This window comes from Haliotis cracherodii, unplaced genomic scaffold (assembly GCF_022045235.1).
Source record: "Haliotis cracherodii isolate W230 unplaced genomic scaffold, xgHalCrac1.p SCAF_15, whole genome shotgun sequence".
Classification (NCBI taxonomy): domain Eukaryota; kingdom Metazoa; phylum Mollusca; class Gastropoda; order Lepetellida; family Haliotidae; genus Haliotis; species Haliotis cracherodii.
In genome coordinates this window covers 12,482,408-12,502,820 of record NW_027266270.1, presented here as the reverse complement: position 1 = coordinate 12,502,820, position 20,413 = coordinate 12,482,408, and the positions used below count along the sequence as shown (strand labels likewise).

The 20,413-nt window shown below is 42.6% G+C and overlaps 1 protein-coding gene across 1 annotated transcript; it reads left to right on the top strand.

Annotated features, from left to right (window-relative positions):
* The first annotated feature begins 3,181 nt into the window (after positions 1–3,181).
* On the top strand, positions 3,182–19,027 carry LOC139461817 (apoptosis regulator BAX-like). Its single transcript, XM_071243297.1, has 6 exons — positions 3,182–3,186; positions 6,022–6,171; positions 7,951–8,038; positions 16,223–16,358; positions 17,101–17,238; positions 18,465–19,027. Exons 2-6 carry the CDS (start codon positions 6,033–6,035, stop codon positions 18,573–18,575), a joined length of 612 nt encoding a protein of 203 aa, XP_071099398.1. The 5' UTR covers positions 3,182–3,186; positions 6,022–6,032; the 3' UTR covers positions 18,576–19,027.
* The last annotated feature ends 1,386 nt before the right edge of the window (positions 19,028–20,413 follow it).

Genomic DNA, 20,413 nt, shown 5'->3' with positions numbered 1-20,413 from the left:
ACTATGCACATATTGCTTGAGGTGTTCTTCCTCTTCATATTATATATGAGAAAAGTTCCTGCAGATACACAGGACAAATTCCTGCAGATACACAAGGCTAGTTCCTGCAGATACACAGGACAAGTTCCTGCAGTTACACAAGGCTAGTTCCTGCAGATACACAGGACAAGTTCCTGCAGATAACCAGGACAAGTTCCTGCAGATATACAGGACAAGTTCCTGCAGATATACAGGACAAGTTCCAGCAGATATACAGGTCAGGTTCTTGCAGATACACAGGGCTAGTTCCTGCAGATACACAGGACAAGTTCCTGCAGATACATTAGGCAAGTTCCTGCAGATATACAGGTCAAGTTCCTGCAGATATACAGGTCAGGTTCCTGCAGATATACAGGGCAATTTCCTGTACATAACCAGGTCAGTTTCCTGCAGATACACAGGTCAAGTTCCTGCAGATACACAGGACAAGTTCCTGCAGATACACAGGGCAAGTTCCTGCAGATACACAGGTCAAGTTCCTGCAGATATACAAGACAAGTTCCTGTACATAACCAGGTCAGTTTCCTGCAGATACACAGGTCAAGTTCCTGTACATAACCAGGTCAGTTTCCTGCAGATACACAGGTCAAGTTCCTGCAGATATACAGGACAAGTTCCTGCAGATACACGGCAATTTCCTGTACATAACCAGGTCAGTTTCCTGCAGATACACAGGTCAAGTTCCTGCAGATACACAGGACAAGTTCCTGCAGATACACAGGGCAAGTTCCTGCAGATACACAGGTCAAGTTCCTGCAGATATACAGGACAAGTTCCTGCAGATACACAGGACAAGATCCTGCAGATACACAGGTCAAGTTCCTGCAGATATACAGGACAAGTTCCTGCAGATACACAGGTCAAGTTCCTGCAGATACACAGGGCAAGTTCCTGCAGATACACAGGACAAGATCCTGCAGATACACAGGACAAGATCCTGCAGATATACAGGGCAAGTTCCTGCACATAACCAGGTCAGGTTCCTGCAGATACACAGGTCAAGTTCCTGCAGATACACAGGACAAGATCCTGCAGATACACAGGACAAGTTCCTGCAAATACACAGGGCAAGTTCCTGCAGATACACAGGACAAGTTCCGGCAGATATACAGGTCAAGTTCCTGCAGATATACAGGGCAAGTTCCTGCAAATACACAGGGCAAGTTCCTGCAGATACACAGGTCAAGTTCCTGCAAATACACAGGGCAAGTTCCTGCAGATACACAGGACAAGTTCCTGCACATAACCAGGTCAGGTTCCTGCAGATATACAGGGCAAGATCCTGCAGATACACAGGGCAAGTTCCTGCAGATATATAGGTCAAGTTCCTGCAGATACACAGGACAAGTTCCTGCAGATATACAGGACAAGTTCCTGCAGATATACAGGGCAAGTTTCTGCAGATATACAGGTCAAGTTCCTGCAGATACACAGGACAAGTTCCTGCACATAACCAGGTCAGGTTCCTGCAGATATACAGGTCAAGTTCCTGCAGATATACAGGGCAAGTTCCTGCAGATACACAGGACAAGTTCCTGCAGATATATGGACAAGTTTCTGCAGATATATAGGCCAAGTTCCTGCAGATACACAGGACAAGTTTCTGCAGATATATAGGTCAAGTTCCTGCAAATACACAGGACAAGTTTTTGCAGATATATAGGTCAAGTTCCTGCAGATACACAGGGCAAGTTCCTGCAGATAGACTGGACAAGATCCTACAGATACACAAGGCAAGTTCTTGTAGATACACAGGACAATATTATTTTGCCAACTTCTAGAATGCCATTCAAACACTTAAAGGATATCACAAGAAAATCGTGCATACAGGATGTTCTGTATTTATTTGTGTGTGTGTGTGTGTGTGAGTTTAAGGATGAAATAGGTGAAGTCATTTTCAACTTGCGAACTTTTTTTTTCAGACGTGCACAAATAACCTTATTCTATGTTAAATAAAATCAGTATCGACACGAATCTTTAATCATCTGGAAAGTGTCCAAAGGCTTTTACTTGTCATTGTGATTGTTCATTAGCCCCGGACATCATAGCTATCTTTGCCAGGCTCGCTGACTTGGTTGATGCATGTCACAGATCCCAATTGCGTGGATCGATGCTCATGTTGTCAATCACTGGATTGTCTGGTCCAGACTCGATTATTTACAGACCGCCGTCATATAGCTGAAATATTGCTGAGTGCGGCGTTAAACAACAAACAAACAAACAAACAAATCATAGCTATCTATCTGCAATATTGTGAACAATATTAGTTGAATCATTTCCCTGTGTAGCATTTAGACTATCTGTTGTCTGAGTTGAACATTCGTGTTTCTAAGGTTAAGCAGTGAACGTCTATGGTCTTAGATTTGTTGACAATGTTGGTTACAGCTGTGTTTTAAACCGGATGGAGAGAACGTTGTAAAATGCGTCCCCGTAAATATCGCAACAATGCGAAATATTTGCGACGTACCGCAACTGCGACGTGGCTTATGCAACGCTCCCAGAAAGTAAAATCGGCGTTGCCACGCGTCGCAAGATTGCGAGTGAGTGAGTGAATATAGTTTTACGCCGCTTTTAGCAATATCCCAGCAATATCACGGCGGGGGACAACAGAAATGGGCTTCACACATTGTACCCATGTCGGGTAACGGACCCGCGTCTTCGGCGTGACGAGCGAACGCTTTAACCACTAGGCTACCCCACCGCCCCGCAAGATTGCGATCATTGCTGGTTATTTACGCATATTATTTTATCACATTTTTGTTTTCCTTCGGCATTATCCTTTCGAATTCTATATATAGTCTTCACTACGAGCTATATCTATCTATGCAGAAACAACAGCTTTACGATGCTCTCCTCCATTGATCAATTGTACATAACTATAACACGATGCTACATCATTAATCATATAGTCAACATTTATCTTCAATAGCTGTTTAATTGTTTATCTTTAAAACTTATATGCCATTTAATAAAGAATAGCAAAACTTGATTCAATTTAGGGATTTCCCAGAATAATAAATGACGTCACTGGGACAAAAAATACAGGATAAATCGGGACTTTCACTTTCGTACGATTAACAAACTGATTTTGTGTCCTCGTCGACACTTTCTGAAACATCACGTATCATTTGGTTGCAGAACACCTATGTAAGTATATAACTTCATTCCGAGAGCCCGAAACAATTTGTGCAGTTAGTTTGTCGGTAGTGTATTACAGGGGGCATTTGCCCCGTCTTGTGACTGTTGACTGCCTACATCATACATACGCGTGCATGTTTCTGATTAAACATACTTCATAGGGTACAGGTGTTCAAATATCGCACGTGTCTCGCTGTACAGATCTCAGAAGACTCTTTATAGGGAATATCCAGTGGAGCGTGTATGTTATTTTTGTTATACCTCATGTGTGTTTGCGCGTCTGCGCGTGCGTCCATGTGCGCGTGTGTGCGTGCGGCGACGAGGGGAAGGTTGGTGTCTAGCCGGGAGAGCCACATTTCAGAAATGGCTATTGACGGTAAAGCCACATTTTCAGCTGAGTGCATTTCGCCTATTCTAGCGGGTAATTAATTAATCCGATTACCGATACCTTTATATGAGTGTCCCACATTTAAATCACTAAGCGCGGTACTCCCAGACTGAGGGAGGCGACCAGTTCCAGCCACATTGTTAGTGACATCATCATCTTCACTACAGACAAGAACATTGAACATTTGTGTACTGCAGACATTGTATTTTGTGATGGTACATTTTATGCCTGTCCCAAGTCGTTTGATCAGATTTATTGTTTACATGCTGAGGTGTTTGGCCATATGTTTCCATTAGTTTACTGTTTGTTGTCCAATCGAACAAAAGTTATGTCAACATGTTTCAGTACCTATGCGATTTTGCTAGTAGAGGAGGTCTAGAGTTTGCCCCACTTACAATTCAGTTGGACTTTGAACGTGCAGCCCACAATGCCGTGACTGAGGTATTTCCTGGGACATTAGTTAGAGGGTGTTTCTTTCACTTCACCCAATGTATCTGGAGGAGGGTGCAGAAAGAAGGTCTGGTGTTGGACTATAAGGAAGATGAGGAGGTGAAGAAGCTGGTGACAAGAGTTGCTGCCCTCCCTCTAGTACCTCGTGACAAAGTGGATGATGTGTGGCTTGATGCCATTGTTGACTCTCCTGCTGGCCCTAAAGTGACTGCCTTCATGGACTACGTGACAACCTGTTGGGTTCAAGGAGGGGCCTTCATGCCAGAGATTTGGAACCATTTCGAAAACCAAGGCCACCGTACCAACAATCACCTGGAAGGGTTGCACAACAAGATAAAGAAACTTGCCAAGAAGTGCCACCCGAACATCTACGAGGCAGTGAAGCTATTTCAGCGAGAGCAGTCACTCAAAGAGGTTGCAGTCCTGAGACTCTCACACCAGTGATCAGAACCTTCACGAAGAAAGAAGTACAAGGCAATCGATGCACGTATTGCGTCCCTCAAGATCCAGCTCCTGAACCCACACCTGAGTGAGATGGAATTTGCTGACCACGTGGGCGACCTCCTTCATCTGCATTATGATATTCATATGCTATTCATATTCATCAATGTAAAGTTTTGATGAATATGTTATCCTTGTTGAATAGAAAATGAGAAAACAAGACTTGTTTTGTTATATACGGTAACCTGTTAGAATCACAAAGCATGTTTTGACAGCATAGCCGCGAGAGCCACATTATACAATCACGCAACCATAACCATTGCCGCGAGAGCCACATCAATTTGGGCTATCTATTTTCGAAATGTGGCTTTGCCGGCCTGTAACCGTTTGCGCGTCTGCGCGTGCGTCCATGTGCGCGTGTGTGCGTGCGGCGACGAGGGGAAGGTTGATGCTACTAAACGTTGATGTTGTTATTGATGGGATTGACTTTATACACATCTTTATTTTTTGCCTTAGGTGTGCTTGCGTGTGTGTGCGTGCGTGTGTACCTGTTCGTGTGTGCGTGCGTGCGTGTGAGTGGGTGCGTGCATGTGTGTGCGTGCGTTGGTGTGGGTGAGTGGGTGGGTGAGTGGGTGGGTGAGTGGGTGGGGGTGGGGGTAGGGGTAGGGTGTTACTAAACGTGGATGTTATTAATGAGATTGGCTCAAATACATATCTCTATTTGCCACGAAAAGAGGCTCTTACGTGAAATACTATATGGACTACATAGTATTATGAGCGTAGCGAAGTTGTTAGCCTACTTACTCCCTTCAAAGTTAGCCAAGGTAAAATCAGGGAGGCTGTGTATCACTTATATTGGGTCTCTAGTACAACTTAAATCTGTGATAAGCAGTTATTGGAAATTGCGAGTGTATCTATATATTTTGTCCTTATTTAATTCCGAATTTGTGATTCACGAAAGGTTTCACGGGTTTTATGTGGTAGCCTAGTTTTTAAAACGTTCCTCGCTTATTCACAATGTCATGAAACACGTGATACGGAAACCTTTTACTGATCCTTTTATCTTTAAAAAAACCCAGAAACGTGCGGCAAAACGCTGGCAATGGAAAATCATAATGATGAAACCAAAAGAGGAAGTGCATTTGATTTTCAAACACAATGCTTGTTTATTCCACATTTGCACTAGTTTACGAATATGAGTTCATGCGCATCACGTGACGCACTCTTTACACCACATACGGAAAACTGAAACGGATTTAATTGATAGCACTTGCCTGATCCATTCAAATAATTCAGACCACTTTTTTGGCTAGCGGTTATGTTTTGCGCATAGAGCAGTTTGACGAGTCACCGTTTGAGATCATCCAATTGACGATCGCGACATGAATGTTTTCCGCGGACTTGCTGTTACGAACCCGAAAAAAACCCAAAGCGACCAAAACCTTTCCATTTCCATTAATAGCACTTGATACTGTTCAAAGCGGCGTTAAACACAACTCACTCACTCAACAACTAGACTCCAGTACACACATGTATGTTTTACAATTTTATACATTTCCTTGAAGCATCCTGTAAAATGGTCCCCCTCAATCGAAAAGACGTCATCAACCAGAGTCGATACCTATTGGCTTATTACCTCCATGGTCGTATGGTAGAAGATGGGATTCCTAACCCTCCGAGCGTGGATGATTTGCTGGATTCCCAGTATCCATGTGGTAAACATTAGCAGTTTTACTATTTATTACAAGGATGTGATTTGCTAAAACTGTCACCAATAGAATGTATTATTAACAGAACTATACAATATAATTGTTGCTTGATACAAATCTTTAAGTAATTGTGCACACTTGAACGCATGTAAGGTATTTAATGTGATGTAGAACTCCGTCTTAACTCTCCCTTGAAGGAATTAAAAGCTTTATCATACATCCATGATTCTTATTGGTCCACGTGATCTTGATAAAATACTGTGTATCCCACCTTGGAGGGGATTTCATCTCTTATACCCCGCCACGAACAAGACAGGATGTACGTGGATTTCTGAGAGCCAGAATAAATCCCTTACAAGCCGCTTCAAAGCAAAAGGTCGCACGCTTTTTGCGAGTCACGTTACATAGCGCAAGCTGACCAGCTCAATTGAACAGCTGTTTTCTATCAATTTTGATTTTTTAAAAATTCTTTTACAATGTCAAATTGAAACATGTCGGTGAGGTAAATTCGTTGTAGCAGGATCACTCGGGGTACATGGGTTTTTATGCATAAAACCCTATATATCCCTCTTGATCATGCTAAGACTTATAATACATATTGTATTAAATGAAGTTCAATTTTAAGAAATAGTAACCAACCAGGTCACCGAGACTGACTATCCGATCCATTTTCTTATGGCCCTGTCACACTTCATCGTTTTAGAGTTAGTACAGTTAGTACGCTGTCAAACGTGGAGCTCTCATCGAAAATCACCCATTCATAATACTACTTCATTCAAGCAGTAGTCTTCGCCCTGTCAACATCATGTCTCCCAAGAAGAAACATGCCAGGGGCCGAGCAAGATCGGATAAAGCGTCAGTTGGAGGACGTCATGCTGATGTTGGAGAATGGCTATTTCTGCTTGGTGCAGCCTCTCGGGATCCTTCACTCCATCTTCTATGATGTCTCCATCAGAAGTGATGAGGCGGTACTGACCGGGACCAAATATATTTGGTTGGTTGGTTTGTTGTTTAACGCCGCACTCAGCAATAATCCAGCTATATGACGGCGGTCTGTAAATAATCGAGTCTGGACCAGACAATCCAGTGATTGATATCATGAGCATCCATCCACGCAATTTGGATCGATGACATGCATCAACCAAGTCAGCGAGCCTGACCACCCGATCCCGTAAGTCGCCTTTTACGACAAGCAGAGTCACCTTTAACGGCAAGCATGGGTTGCTGAAGACCTATTCTAACCCGGAATCCCAAATATATACAGACACCCACAAAACGCTGGTACTGCGATACTAATACGCTAGATAAACGTTAGAAACACGTTTAATAAGTTGTATTGTCGTCAGACATTCGTCGAATATCTCATATACTTTGGACATACGTTAGAAGTAGGTTACGCATACGTTATCAATACGTTAGATGTACAGTTTTATATTAGCGTATAGGTAACGTATATATGGCGTATGTAAACGTATGTAGAGCGTACCTCTAACGTATGCCTAACGTATAATTCATACGTTCCCATACGCCGAAAATGTTGTGCATACACAAAAATGTGTTTAAGACTCGGCGTACCACAACGTATACCAGCGTGCTTTTAACGTATACAACTTACACCTAACTTATCCATAGCGTGTTTCGGCGTTGCCGGCGTTTTGGCAAAAAATTCTCATACGTCGCCATACGTTACTGCTATACGTTGTGTGACAGGGCCATTACGACCGGCAAAGTTTACTGGGGAATCAGGACTCCTATATAGGGGGAATGATATATTGATGTGTTTAGTCTTCCCAGGTTACCGTGTCGTGCATCCGTTTGTGGAGGGAGCTAAAGTGGTACAGGCCGGACTGGATGAAGACCGACATATTCAAACGTAAGGTTTCACAATAATTGTATCGATATAAACTGCCCGGCAAAGAAAGTATACACCCATTGGCATTCGACGGTGATGTATTTTATACCCTTGTCATAGCGATGTTGCCTATTGTTTTCAGCCGAGTGACGTTTTAATAACGCTCGCCCTTTTTTGGTCAAACCCAGTTTTCAAGTGTATACTTTCTTTTGTCCGGCAGATTAGCAGCTTTTATGGTGATGTTTTGTCCAGCAAAACTGGATACTGATTTTGAGGAGTATATATTATAACCCCACATTGCGGCCCAGTAGTCTTATATACCGCCACAGCTTACCGTGGACGTGGGACGGTGGGGTAGCCTAGTGGTTAAAACGTTCGCTCGTCACGCCTAAGTTCTGGGTTCGATTTCCCCACATGTGTACATTTCCGTTGTAACCCGCCGTTATATTGCTGGAATGTTGCAAGAAGCGGCGTAAAACAACACTCACTTAATAGTGTGGACGTTTGTTTGTTGTTGAACACCGCAAACATCAAGAATCCAACTATATCACTTACTTTAAGGTTGGAAAACAGCGGCGTTAAATCCAAGTCACTCGCTTACTTTAAGGTTGGAAAACAGCGGCGTTAAATCCAAGTCACTCACTTACTTTAAGGTTGGAAAACAGCGGCGTTAAATCCAAGTCACTCACTTACTTTAAGGTTGGAAAACAGCGGCGTTAAATCCAAGTCACTCACTTACTTTAAGGTTGGAGAACAGCGGCGTTAAATCCAAGTCACTTACTTTAGGATTATAGTACAGCGGCGTTAAATCCAAGTCACTTACTTTAAGGTTGGAGAACAGCGGCGTAAAATCCAAGTCACTCACTTACTTTAAGGTTCGAGTACAGCGGCGTTAAATCCAAGTCATTCACTTACTTTAAGCTTCGAGTACAGCGGCGTTAAATCCAAGTCACTCACTTACTTTAAGGTTGGAAAACAGCGGCGTTAAATCCAAGTCACTCACTTACTTTAAGGTTGGAAAACAGCGGCGTTAAATCCAAGTCACTCACTTACTTTAAGGTTGGAGAACAGCGGCGTTAAATCCAAGTCACTCACCTCCTTTAAGGTTGGAGTACAGCGGCGTTAAATCCAAGTCACTCACTTACTTTAAGGTTCGAGTACATAGGCGTTAAATCCAAGTCACTCACTTACTTTAAGGTTGGAAAACAGCGGCGTCAAATCCAAGTCACTCACTTACTTTAAGGTTGGAAAACAGCGGCGTTAAATCCAAGTCACTCACTTACTTTAAGGTTGGAGAACAGCGGCGTTAAATCCAAGTCACTTACTTTAGGATTATAGTACAGCGGCATTAAATCCAAGTCACTTACTTTAAGGTTGGAGAACAGCGGCGTTAAATCCAAGTCACTCACTTACTTTAAGGTTGGAGAACAGCGGCGTTAAATCCAAGTCATTCACTTACTTTAAGGTTGGAGTACAGCGGCGTTAAATCCAAGTCACTCACTTACTTTAAGGTTGGAAAACAGCGGCGTTAAATCCAAGTCACTTACTTACTTTAAGGTTAGAGAACAGCGGCGTTATATCCAAGTCACTCGCTTACTTTAAGGTTGGAAAACAGCGGCGTTAAATCCAAGTCACTCACTTACTTTAAGGTTGGAGAACAGCGGCGTTAAATCCAAGTCACTTACTTTAGGATTATAGTACAGCGGCATTAAATCCAAGTCACTTACTTTAAGGTTGGAGAACAGCGGCGTTAAATCCAAGTCACTCACTTACTTTAAGGTTGGAAAACAGCGGCGTTAAATCCAAGTCACTCACTTACTTTAAGGTTGGAGTACAGCGGCGTTAAATCCAAGTCACTCACTTACTTTAAGGTTCGAGTACATAGGCGTTAAATCCAAATCACTCACTTACTTTAAGGTTGGAAAACAGCGGCGTTAAATCCAAGTCACTCACTTACTTTAAGGTTGGAGAACAGCGGCGTTAAATCCAAGTCATTCACTTACTTTAAGGTTCGAGTACAGCGGCGTTAAATCCAAGTCACTCACTTACTTTAAGGTTGGAAAACAGCGGCGTTAAATCCAAGTCACTCACTTACTTTAAGGTTGGAAAACAGCGGCGCTAAATCCAAGTCACTCACTTACTTTAAGGTTGGAAAACAGCGGCGTTAAATCCAAGTCACTCACTTACTTTAAGGTTGGAAAACAGCGGCGTTAAATCCAAGTCACTCACTTACTTTAAGGTTCGAGTACATAGGCGTTAAATCCAAGTCACTCACTTACTTTAAGGTTGGAGAACAGCGGCGTTAAATCCAAGTCACTCACCTCCTTTAAGGTTGGAGTACAGCGGCGTTAAATCCAAGTCACTCACTTACTTTAAGGTTCGAGTACATAGGCGTTAAATCCAAGTCACTCACCTCCTTTAAGGTTCGAGTACAGCGGTGTTAAATCCAAGTCACTCACTTACTTTAAGGTTGGAAAACAGTGACGTTAAATCCAAGTCACTCACTTACTTTAAGGTTCGAGTACATAGGCGTTAAATCCAAGTCACTCACTTACTTTAAGGTTGGAAAACAGTGGCGTTAAATCCAAGTCACTCACTTACTTTAAGGTTCGAGTACATAGGCGTTAAATCCAAGTCACTCACCTCCTTTAAGGTTCGAGTACAGCGGTGTTAAATCCAAGTCACTCACTTACTTTAAGGTTGGAAAACAGTGACGTTAAATCCAAGTCACTCACTTACTTTAAGGTTCGAGTACATAGGCGTTAAATCCAAGTCACTCACTTACTTTAAGGTTGGAAAACAGTGGCGTTAAATCCAAGTCACTCACTTACTTTAAGGTTCGAGTACAGCGGCGTTAAATCCAAGTCACTCACTTACTTTAAGGTTCGAGTACATAGGCGTTAAATCCAAGTCACTCACTTACTTTAAGGTTGGAAAACAGCGGCGTTAAATCCAAGTCACTCACTTACTTTAAGGTTGGAGTACAGCGGCGTTAAATCCAAGTCACTCACTTACTTTAAGGTTGGAAAACAGCGGCGTTAAATCCAAGTCACTCACTTACTTTAAGGTTGGAAAACAGCGGCGTTAAATCCAAGTCACTCACTTACTTTAAGGTTCGAGTACATAGGCGTTAAATCCAAATCACTCACTTACTTTAAGGTTGGAAAACAGTGGCGTTAAATCCAAGTCACTCACTTACTTTAAGGTTCGAGTACAGCGGCGTTAAATCCAAGTCACTCACTTACTTTAAGGTTCGAGTACATAGGCGTTAAATCCAAGTCACTCACTTACTTTAAGGTTGGAAAACAGCGGCGTTAAATCCAAGTCACTCACTTACTTTAAGGTTGGAGTACAGCGGCGTTAAATCCAAGTCACTCACTTACTTTAAGGTTGGAAAACAGCGGCGTTAAATCCAAGTCACTCACTTACTTTAAGGTTGGAAAACAGTGGCGTTAAATCCAAGTCACTCACTTACTTTAAGGTTCGAGTACATAGGCGTTAAATCCAAATCACTCACTTACTTTAAGGTTGGAAAACAGTGGCGTTAAATCCAAGTCACTCACTTACTTTAAGGTTGGAGTACAGCGGCGTTAAATCCAAGTCACTCACTTACTTTAAGGTTGGAGTACAGCGGCGTTAAATCCAAGTCACTCACTTACTTTAAGGTTGGAAAACAGCGGCGTTAAATCCAAGTCACTCACTTACTTTAAGGTTGGAGTACAGCGGCGTTAAATCCAAGTCACTCACTTACTTTAAGGTACGAGTACAGCGGCGTTAAATCCAAGTCACTCACTTACTTTAAGGTTCGAGTACAGCGGCGTTAAATCCAAGTCACTCACTTACTTTAAGGTTGGAGTACAGCGGCGTTAAATCCAAGTCACTCACTTACTTTAAGGTTGGAAAACAGCGGCGTTAAATCCAAGTCACTTACTTACTTTAAGGTTAGAGAACAGCGGCGTTATATCCAAGTCACTCGCTTACTTTAAGGTTGGAAAACAGCGGCGTTAAATCCAAGTCACTCACTTACTTTAAGGTTGGAGAACAGCGGCGTTAAATCCAAGTCACTTACTTTAGGATTATAGTACAGCGGCATTAAATCCAAGTCACTTACTTTAAGGTTGGAGAACAGCGGCGTTAAATCCAAGTCACTCACTTACTTTAAGGTTGGAAAACAGCGGCGTTAAATCCAAGTCATTCACTTACTTTAAGGTTCGAGTACAGCGGCGTTAAATCCAAGTCACTCACTTACTTTAAGGTTGGAAAACAGCGGCGTTAAATCCAAGTCACTCACTTACTTTAAGGTTGGAAAACAGCGGCGCTAAATCCAAGTCACTCACTTACTTTAAGGTTGGAAAACAGCGGCGTTAAATCCAAGTCACTCACTTACTTTAAGGTTGGAAAACAGCGGCGTTAAATCCAAGTCACTCACTTACTTTAAGGTTCGAGTACATAGGCGTTAAATCCAAGTCACTCACTTACTTTAAGGTTGGAGAACAGCGGCGTTAAATCCAAGTCACTCACCTCCTTTAAGGTTGGAGTACAGCGGCGTTAAATCCAAGTCACTCACTTACTTTAAGGTTCGAGTACATAGGCGTTAAATCCAAGTCACTCACCTCCTTTAAGGTTCGAGTACAGCGGTGTTAAATCCAAGTCACTCACTTACTTTAAGGTTGGAAAACAGTGACGTTAAATCCAAGTCACTCACTTACTTTAAGGTTCGAGTACATAGGCGTTAAATCCAAGTCACTCACTTACTTTAAGGTTGGAAAACAGTGGCGTTAAATCCAAGTCACTCACTTACTTTAAGGTTCGAGTACAGCGGCGTTAAATCCAAGTCACTCACTTACTTTAAGGTTCGAGTACATAGGCGTTAAATCCAAGTCACTCACTTACTTTAAGGTTGGAAAACAGCGGCGTTAAATCCAAGTCACTCACTTACTTTAAGGTTCGAGTACAGCGGCGTTAAATCCAAGTCACTCACTTACTTTAAGGTTCGAGTACATAGGCGTTAAATCCAAGTCACTCACTTACTTTAAGGTTGGAAAACAGTGGCGTTAAATCCAAGTCACTCACTTACTTTAAGGTTGGAGTACAGCGGCGTTAAATCCAAGTCACTCACTTACTTTAAGGTTGGAAAACAGCGGCGTTAAATCCAAGTCACTCACTTACTTTAAGGTTGGAGTACAGCGGCGTTAAATCCAAGTCACTCACTTACTTTAAGGTTCGAGTACATAGGCGTTAAATCCAAATCACTCACTTACTTTAAGGTTGGAAAACAGTGGCGTTAAATCAAAGTCACTCACTTACTTTAAGGTTCGAGTACAGCGGCGTTAAATCCAAGTCACTCACTTACTTTAAGGTTCGAGTACATAGGCGTTAAATCCAAGTCACTCACTTACTTTAAGGTTGGAAAACAGCGGCGTTAAATCCAAGTCACTCACTTACTTTAAGGTTGGAGTACAGCGGCGTTAAATCCAAGTCACTCACTTACTTTAAGGTTGGAAAACAGCGGCGTTAAATCCAAGTCACTCACTTACTTTAAGGTTGGAAAACAGTGGCGTTAAATCCAAGTCACTCACTTACTTTAAGGTTCGAGTACATAGGCGTTAAATCCAAATCACTCACTTACTTTAAGGTTGGAAAACAGTGGCGTTAAATCCAAGTCACTCACTTACTTTAAGGTTGGAGTACAGCGGCGTTAAATCCAAGTCACTCACTTACTTTAAGGTTGGAGTACAGCGGCGTTAAATCCAAGTCACTCACTTACTTTAAGGTTGGAAAACAGCGGCGTTAAATCCAAGTCACTCACTTACTTTAAGGTTGGAGTACAGCGGCGTTAAATCCAAGTCACTCACTTACTTTAAGGTACGAGTACAGCGGCGTTAAATCCAAGTCACTCACTTACTTTAAGGTTCGAGTACAGCGGCGTTAAATCCAAGTCACTCACTTACTTTAAGGTTGGAGAACAGCGGCGTTAAATCCAAGTCACTCACTTACTTTAAGGTTGGAGAACAGCGGCGTTAAATCCAAGTCACTTACTTTAGGATTATAGTACAGCGGCATTAAATCCAAGTCACTTACTTGAAGGTTGGAAAACAGCGGCGTTAAATCCAAGTCACTCACTTACTTTAAGGTTGGAGAACAGCGGCGTTAAATCCAAGTCACTTACTTTAGGATTATAGTACAGCGGCATTAGATCCAAGTCACTTACTTTAAGGTTGGAGAACAGCGGCGTAAAATCCAAGTCACTCACTTACTTTAAGGTTCGAGTACAGCGGCGTTAAATCCAAGTCATTCACTTACTTTAAGGTTGGAAAACAGCGGCGTTAAATCCAAGTCACTCACTTACTTTAAGGTTGGAAAACAGCGGCGTTAAATCCAAGTCACTCACTTACTTTAAGGTTGGAAAACAGCGGCGTTAAATCCAAGTCACTCACTTACTTTAAGGTTGGAAAACAGCGGCGTTAAATCCAAGTCACTCACTTACTTTAAGGTTGGAGTACAGCGGCGTTAAATCCAAGTCACTAACTTACTTTAAGGTTCGAGTACATAGGCGTTAAATCCAAGTCACTCACTTACTTTAAGGTTGGAAAACAGCGGCGTTAAATCCAAGTCACTCACTTACTTTAAGGTTGGAGTACAGCGGCGTTAAATCCAAGTCACTCACTTACTTTAAGGTTCGAGTACATAGGCGTTAAATCCAAATCACTCACTTACTTTAAGGTTGGAAAACAGCGGCGTTAAATCCAAGTCACTCACTTACTTTAAGGTTGGAGTACAGCGGCGTTAAATCCAAGTCACTCACTTACTTTGAGGTTGGAAAACAGTGGCGTTAAATCCAAGTCACTCATTTACTTTAAGGTTGGAAAACAGTGGCGTTAAATCCAAGTCACTCACTTACTTTAAGGTTGGAAAACAGTGGCGTTAAATCCAAGTCACTCACTTACTTTAAGGTTGGAAAACAGCGGCGTTAAATCCAAGTCACTCACTTACTTTAAGGTTGGAGAACAGCGGCGTTAAATCCAAGTCACTCACTTACTTTAAGGTTCGAGTACAGCGGCGTTAAATCCAAGTCACTCACTTACTTTAAGGTTGGAGAACAGCGGCGTTAAATCCAAGTCACTCACTTACTTTAAGGTTGGAGAAGAGCGGCGTTAAATCCATGTCATTCACTTACTTTAAGGTTCGAGTACAGCGGCGTTAAATCCAAGTCACTCACTTACTTTAAGGTTGGAGTACAGCGGCGTTAAATCCAAGTCACTCACTTACTTTAAGGTTCGAGTACAGCGGCGTTAAATCCAAGTCACTCACTTACTTTGAGGTTGGAAAACAGTGGCGTTAAATCCAAGTCACTCACTTACTTTAAGGTTGGAGTACAGCGGCGTTAAATCCAAGTCACTTACTTTAGGATTATAGTACAGCGGCATTAAATCCAAGTCACTTACTTTAAGGTTGGAGAACAGCGGCGTAAAATCCAAGTCACTCACTTACTTTAAGGTTGGAAAACAGCGGCGTTAAATCCAAGTCATTCACTTACTTTAAGGTTGGAGTACAGCGGCGTTAAATCCAAGTCACTCACTTACTTTAAGGTTGGAAAACAGCGGCGTTAAATCCAAGTCACTCACTTACTTCAGGGTTCGAGTACAGTGGCGTTAAATCCAAGTCACTCACTTACTTTAAGGTTGGAGTACAGCGGCGTTAAATCCAAGTCATTCACTTACTTTAAGGTTCGAGTACAGAGGCGTTAAATCCAAGTCAATTACTTTAAGGTTGGAGTACAGTGGCGTTAAATCCAAGTCACTCACTTACTTTAAGGTTGGAGAACAGCGGCGTTAAATCCAAGTCACTCACTTACTTCAGGGTTCGAGTACAGAGGCGTTAAATCCAAGTCACTCACTTACTTTAAGGTTGGAGTACAGCGGCGTTAAATCCAAGTCATTCACTTACTTTAAGGTTCGAGTACAGCGGCGTTAAATCCAAGTCACTCACTTACTTTAAGGTTGAAGGACAGCGGTGTTAAATCCAAGTCACTCACTTACTTTAAGGTTGGAGTACAGCGGCGTTAAATCCAAGTCACTCACTTACTTTAAGGTTCGAGTACAGCGGCGTTAATCCATTTAGGTTCGAGAACCTGATGGCAAAGTTCATGATTATTTCCTAAAAAACTAATTCAGATATTCATTATGTCTTCTGATTTTCTTCCAGGCTCCTAGAAGGACTTCCCCATGGCGCAGAAAGGGGTGTAATTTGCAGTTTATTGCGATCGGTGTTCAGCGATGATAAGATCAACAGGGGCCGAGTGACGGTCATCTTCTGTTTTGCCTACACGATGTCAGCCAGGGTAGGTCAACCAACATCACTATCACCTTGATTGCACTGCCTGTGCCATCAACATGTCTGATTGTTGTTTAACGCCACACTCCAGCATATATAACGGCGTCCTGGACCAGACAAGCCAGTGATGATTCTCTATCAGTCTGTGGCGTGGGTGGCAAATAAGCTGTCATCGATTATCAATTTTATTCTCACTGACATTGAATTATCTCCGTCAAATACTTCGCAAGCGCGCCATCAATTTCTGAAATAGCAATCTGAGTCTGATTGACCTTGACCTGCACAATGACCTCGTCAAACGTTTCGCAGCCATCTTGACGGATGACACATACAAAGTTATCCCCCTTGCATTACCATCAGATATGCTCGGTTGAGTTCGCTGAACTGCATTTGATATGTTTCAGTTTCGAGATAATATTGTAATAAATTGTATTACGATTGATAAGGAGTTCGGCATTTCCATGCAGGGTATGAATGTAAATCTTATCTGATCTGTCACGGGGGTAAATGGGTAAAAACTCCCTTTCATTAACCAATGAGTTTATATCCAGAGCCCCGCTCCACAAAGCAACCTTAGCGCTACGACGATCGTAAGCCTATGTTAAGGTATGGGAGTATGATCATCTCAGTGAAAAGATCGCTTTCTGGAACTGGGTCCAATATTGACGTTAACCTTTAACTAGCGTTGCTGCGTGGACTTTACACGTGTGCCTTGTGTTGGCATGGCTGACGGCCTTGGTTTCATTCAGGCCCAGTATAACAAAGCTAAAATCCGTGACATCATGGATGCTGTGATGGACTCCATGAAGGATGATGTCACACAATGGATTATTGACAACGGAGGCTGGGATTCAGCTGCAGCGATGCTCACCTCAACTAAGCTTCATGTAGGTACCAGAATATCAGAACTTCCTAAACAAATATAGTTATGAAAAATAAACTGACTGAAATCGTCTGGGCATGCTTTGGACTGGTTGGACTTCCTCATTGATGACATCAGATTCTATGTAAAATTTGGGGATAGGACATTTCCACAAGAAGTATAGGCATCTCCCTGGGCACCATGTGCTCCCCTTCTTGCTGATCTGTTTCCTAATGCATATGAATCGGAATTTCTGCTCAGATTGACAATGTCAAAACAAGGTAATTTGGTTAAGAAGTTTAACATAAGCTTCAGTGAGTGAGTGAATGAGTTGGGTTTAACGCCGCTTTTAACAGTATTCCAGTTATATTGCGGCGTTTCAGCTTAATATGGGAGAAAAGCCCGAAGTGATGCAGGTCTCAGACGTTTACCACTTCGGCGAAACCGACGAGCACGGGTGGTGACAAACCTAGAAACATAATCAGGGCGAACCGGGATTCGAACCAACAATCATAGGTTTCTGGCGTGCCAAAGGGACGCAACTCTGCACAGCGAAACCGTGGAGCCTTAGACGACTGGGTCACCCGCGCCCCTCATAAGCTTCAAGATATATCGATGATCTGATATAGTTTAATAACCATCAAAATTAGTCAATTCCCTTTAACTCATTTACCCACTTGAGCTAGAAATTTAGGACCCCAGTGAGACCGCCTCATCTGGTTCATAACTTAGACCTGTGCATAAAGATTCAGAGTGACAAAATTCTCTCTTGGAGACCTTTTGACAAGAGTCAACTTTCCCTTCATGTCAAGCAATATTCCGGTAGCTATGTTAATTCGATAACCTTGAGGTTACGCTGATTGACTCCTTGCGATCATCGGCATCCTGTTGGAGTGAGTGAGTTGTGTTAATCGCCGCTTTTAACAGTATCCAAGTTATATCACGGCGTGTCAGCTTAATGTGGGAGGAAAGCCTGAAGTGATGCAGGTCTTAAGCGTTTACCACTTCGGTGAAACCTACGAGCACAGGTATGGTGCTGATAAAAGTAGAAACATAATCGGGGAAAAATGGAATTCGAACCCATAATCAAATCATAGGTTTCTGGCGTGCAACTCTGAACAGCGAATCGCGGCGCCTTAGACGACTGGGCCACCCGTGCCAAATAAAAACCAAATAAAACACATCGCACATTACAAGAAGGGGGATGCATAATTTCATTCATAATCATTTATTGCATTCTTATATTTTCAGGTAGCGTTACAGGATTACTTGAGCGACAGCAGCAAGCAGATGATGTTTGTGCTTGGCGCGGCTGGTGTTTTGTTTGGAGTTCTGTATTTCTGGAACAGATTGCAAAAATAGTCCTTCAGTGTGTTATGTGTTTCGGAAGAAATTATGTTCTATTGATCTAAACGTAAATTCATTTCAAAACTGCATTGTCCCAGAGTTGAATGTCTTCATATGTCCAGAGCTTTCGTAAAGGTTTCAACTGTTTCCTTCTGGGAGAATAAAATATTACTGAACCAAATTAAAAACTTCACAATCCTAAATTTTAACATTTTGACCAGTTATCATTGTGGGCCCTTATTGTGTATTTAAACAGTAATGGCCACGTATTGTCTTCAGATAACACCCGTTTTTGTGCAGGTGAATCTATCAAAATCATGTGCACAGCACTATAGTGGCAAAAGTGGTTTTTCACGTGCAGCTGGTCACGTGGCCATAATACCGCACGTGTTTTCAGCCATACTTGTTAGCAGTCATTAACAAAAAAAGAAAAACACAAGAAAACAAAAGTCTTTCCGGCCATTTGTCATGCCACGCCTTTCAAATGTGCAACGTGAACGAGCCATCGGCATGTTGCAGACGGGAACGTCCGTAGCTGATGTCGCAAGGACGATGGGTTGTAGTCGACGGACTGTTAATGATTTACAGACGCGTCTACAGCAAACGGGTACCACCGCTGATCGCCCTCGGCCAGATCGACCACGTGTGACGTCACATGCAGAGGATCGTCAGATTGTCTTACGTCACCTCCGTAACCGATTTTTGACGGCTACATCAACCAGAAATGAACTGTTTAGGGGTAGACTGAGTGCGCAAACCGTTCGAAACCGTCTGAGAACTGCTCACCTTCAAACACGACGGCCATACTGCGGGCCGATTCTGATTCAATTACGCAGACGTCAACGTCAATTGTGGGCACAGCGAAACTTACGATGGACTCAGAGGAATTGGAATCAAGTCGTGTTCAGTGATGAATCCCGATTTAATCTTCGATTTGCTGATGGTAGGGCAAGGGTGAGGAGGCGCCGCCATGAACGTTACGCCCAGTGTTGTGTACAGGAAGTTGACAGATTTCGAGGCGGAAGTGTCATGGTGTGGGGTGCTTTCTGTGGCAATGCACGTTCAAGGCTTCTTGTCATCCGTGGCAACCTCAACGCTGCTGCTTACCGCGACCAGGTACTGGCACCAGAACTTCTGCCTTTTATGGCAGCACGTGGACCCGGTTTGATATTCCAACACGACAATGCCAGACCCCACACAGCAATTTTGACAAGGAATTTCCTTCAGAATGCGGGAGTCAACGTCATGGACTGGCCGTCAAGGACTCCCGACCTCAATCCCATCGAACACGTCTGGGATGCTCTTGGCAGAAGTCTGCGCACTCTCCAGAACCAACCACAGAATTTGCAAGATCTTGGCACCATTTTGCAGCAACAATGGCGTCGTCTTCCCAATCTTGTGTTCACAAGCATCACAAGGTCCATGCGGAGGCGTTTGTGGCAGTTTTCAACGCACATGGTGGCCATATACGCTACTGAACTTTATTGCCATCAGAATCTCGTGCTTGGGACCTATGATTTAAACTGTTGATGTTATTACCGAATACCGTAGGAGCTTGGAACAAATAATGGTTACCACGGTTATTAAAATCCTTCTTTGTACATTAATGATTAAAATTTACCTTATCTGATACATTTGTCCGTTGTATTTCATATATGGGATTACTTTTAAAAATGTGAAGTTTTTAATTTGACTCAGTATATCTTGACAATACATACTGCATCGTTTCAATTCATTTTTAATTGTCATCTCAGGGCCTTTTGCGTTTTAAATATTCCGTAAAATCATAACGTATTGAGGTAAGTTGAGGTGGCTCTTTTTCTCTCATATTATGACATGAACAACCCTAGTTT

Bases quoted from the DNA above. Each gene is read 5' to 3' on its own strand.
- LOC139461817 (XM_071243297.1), top strand. From the start codon at position 6,033: ATGGTCCCCCTCAATCGAAAAGACGTCATCAACCAGAGTCGATACCTA. The intron at 16,359-17,100 runs GTAGGTCAACCA...GGTTTCATTCAG, and splicing joins CCTACACGATGTCAGCCAGG to GCCCAGTATAACAAAGCTAA. The intron at 17,239-18,464 runs GTAGGTACCAGA...TTATATTTTCAG, and splicing joins TCACCTCAACTAAGCTTCAT to GTAGCGTTACAGGATTACTT.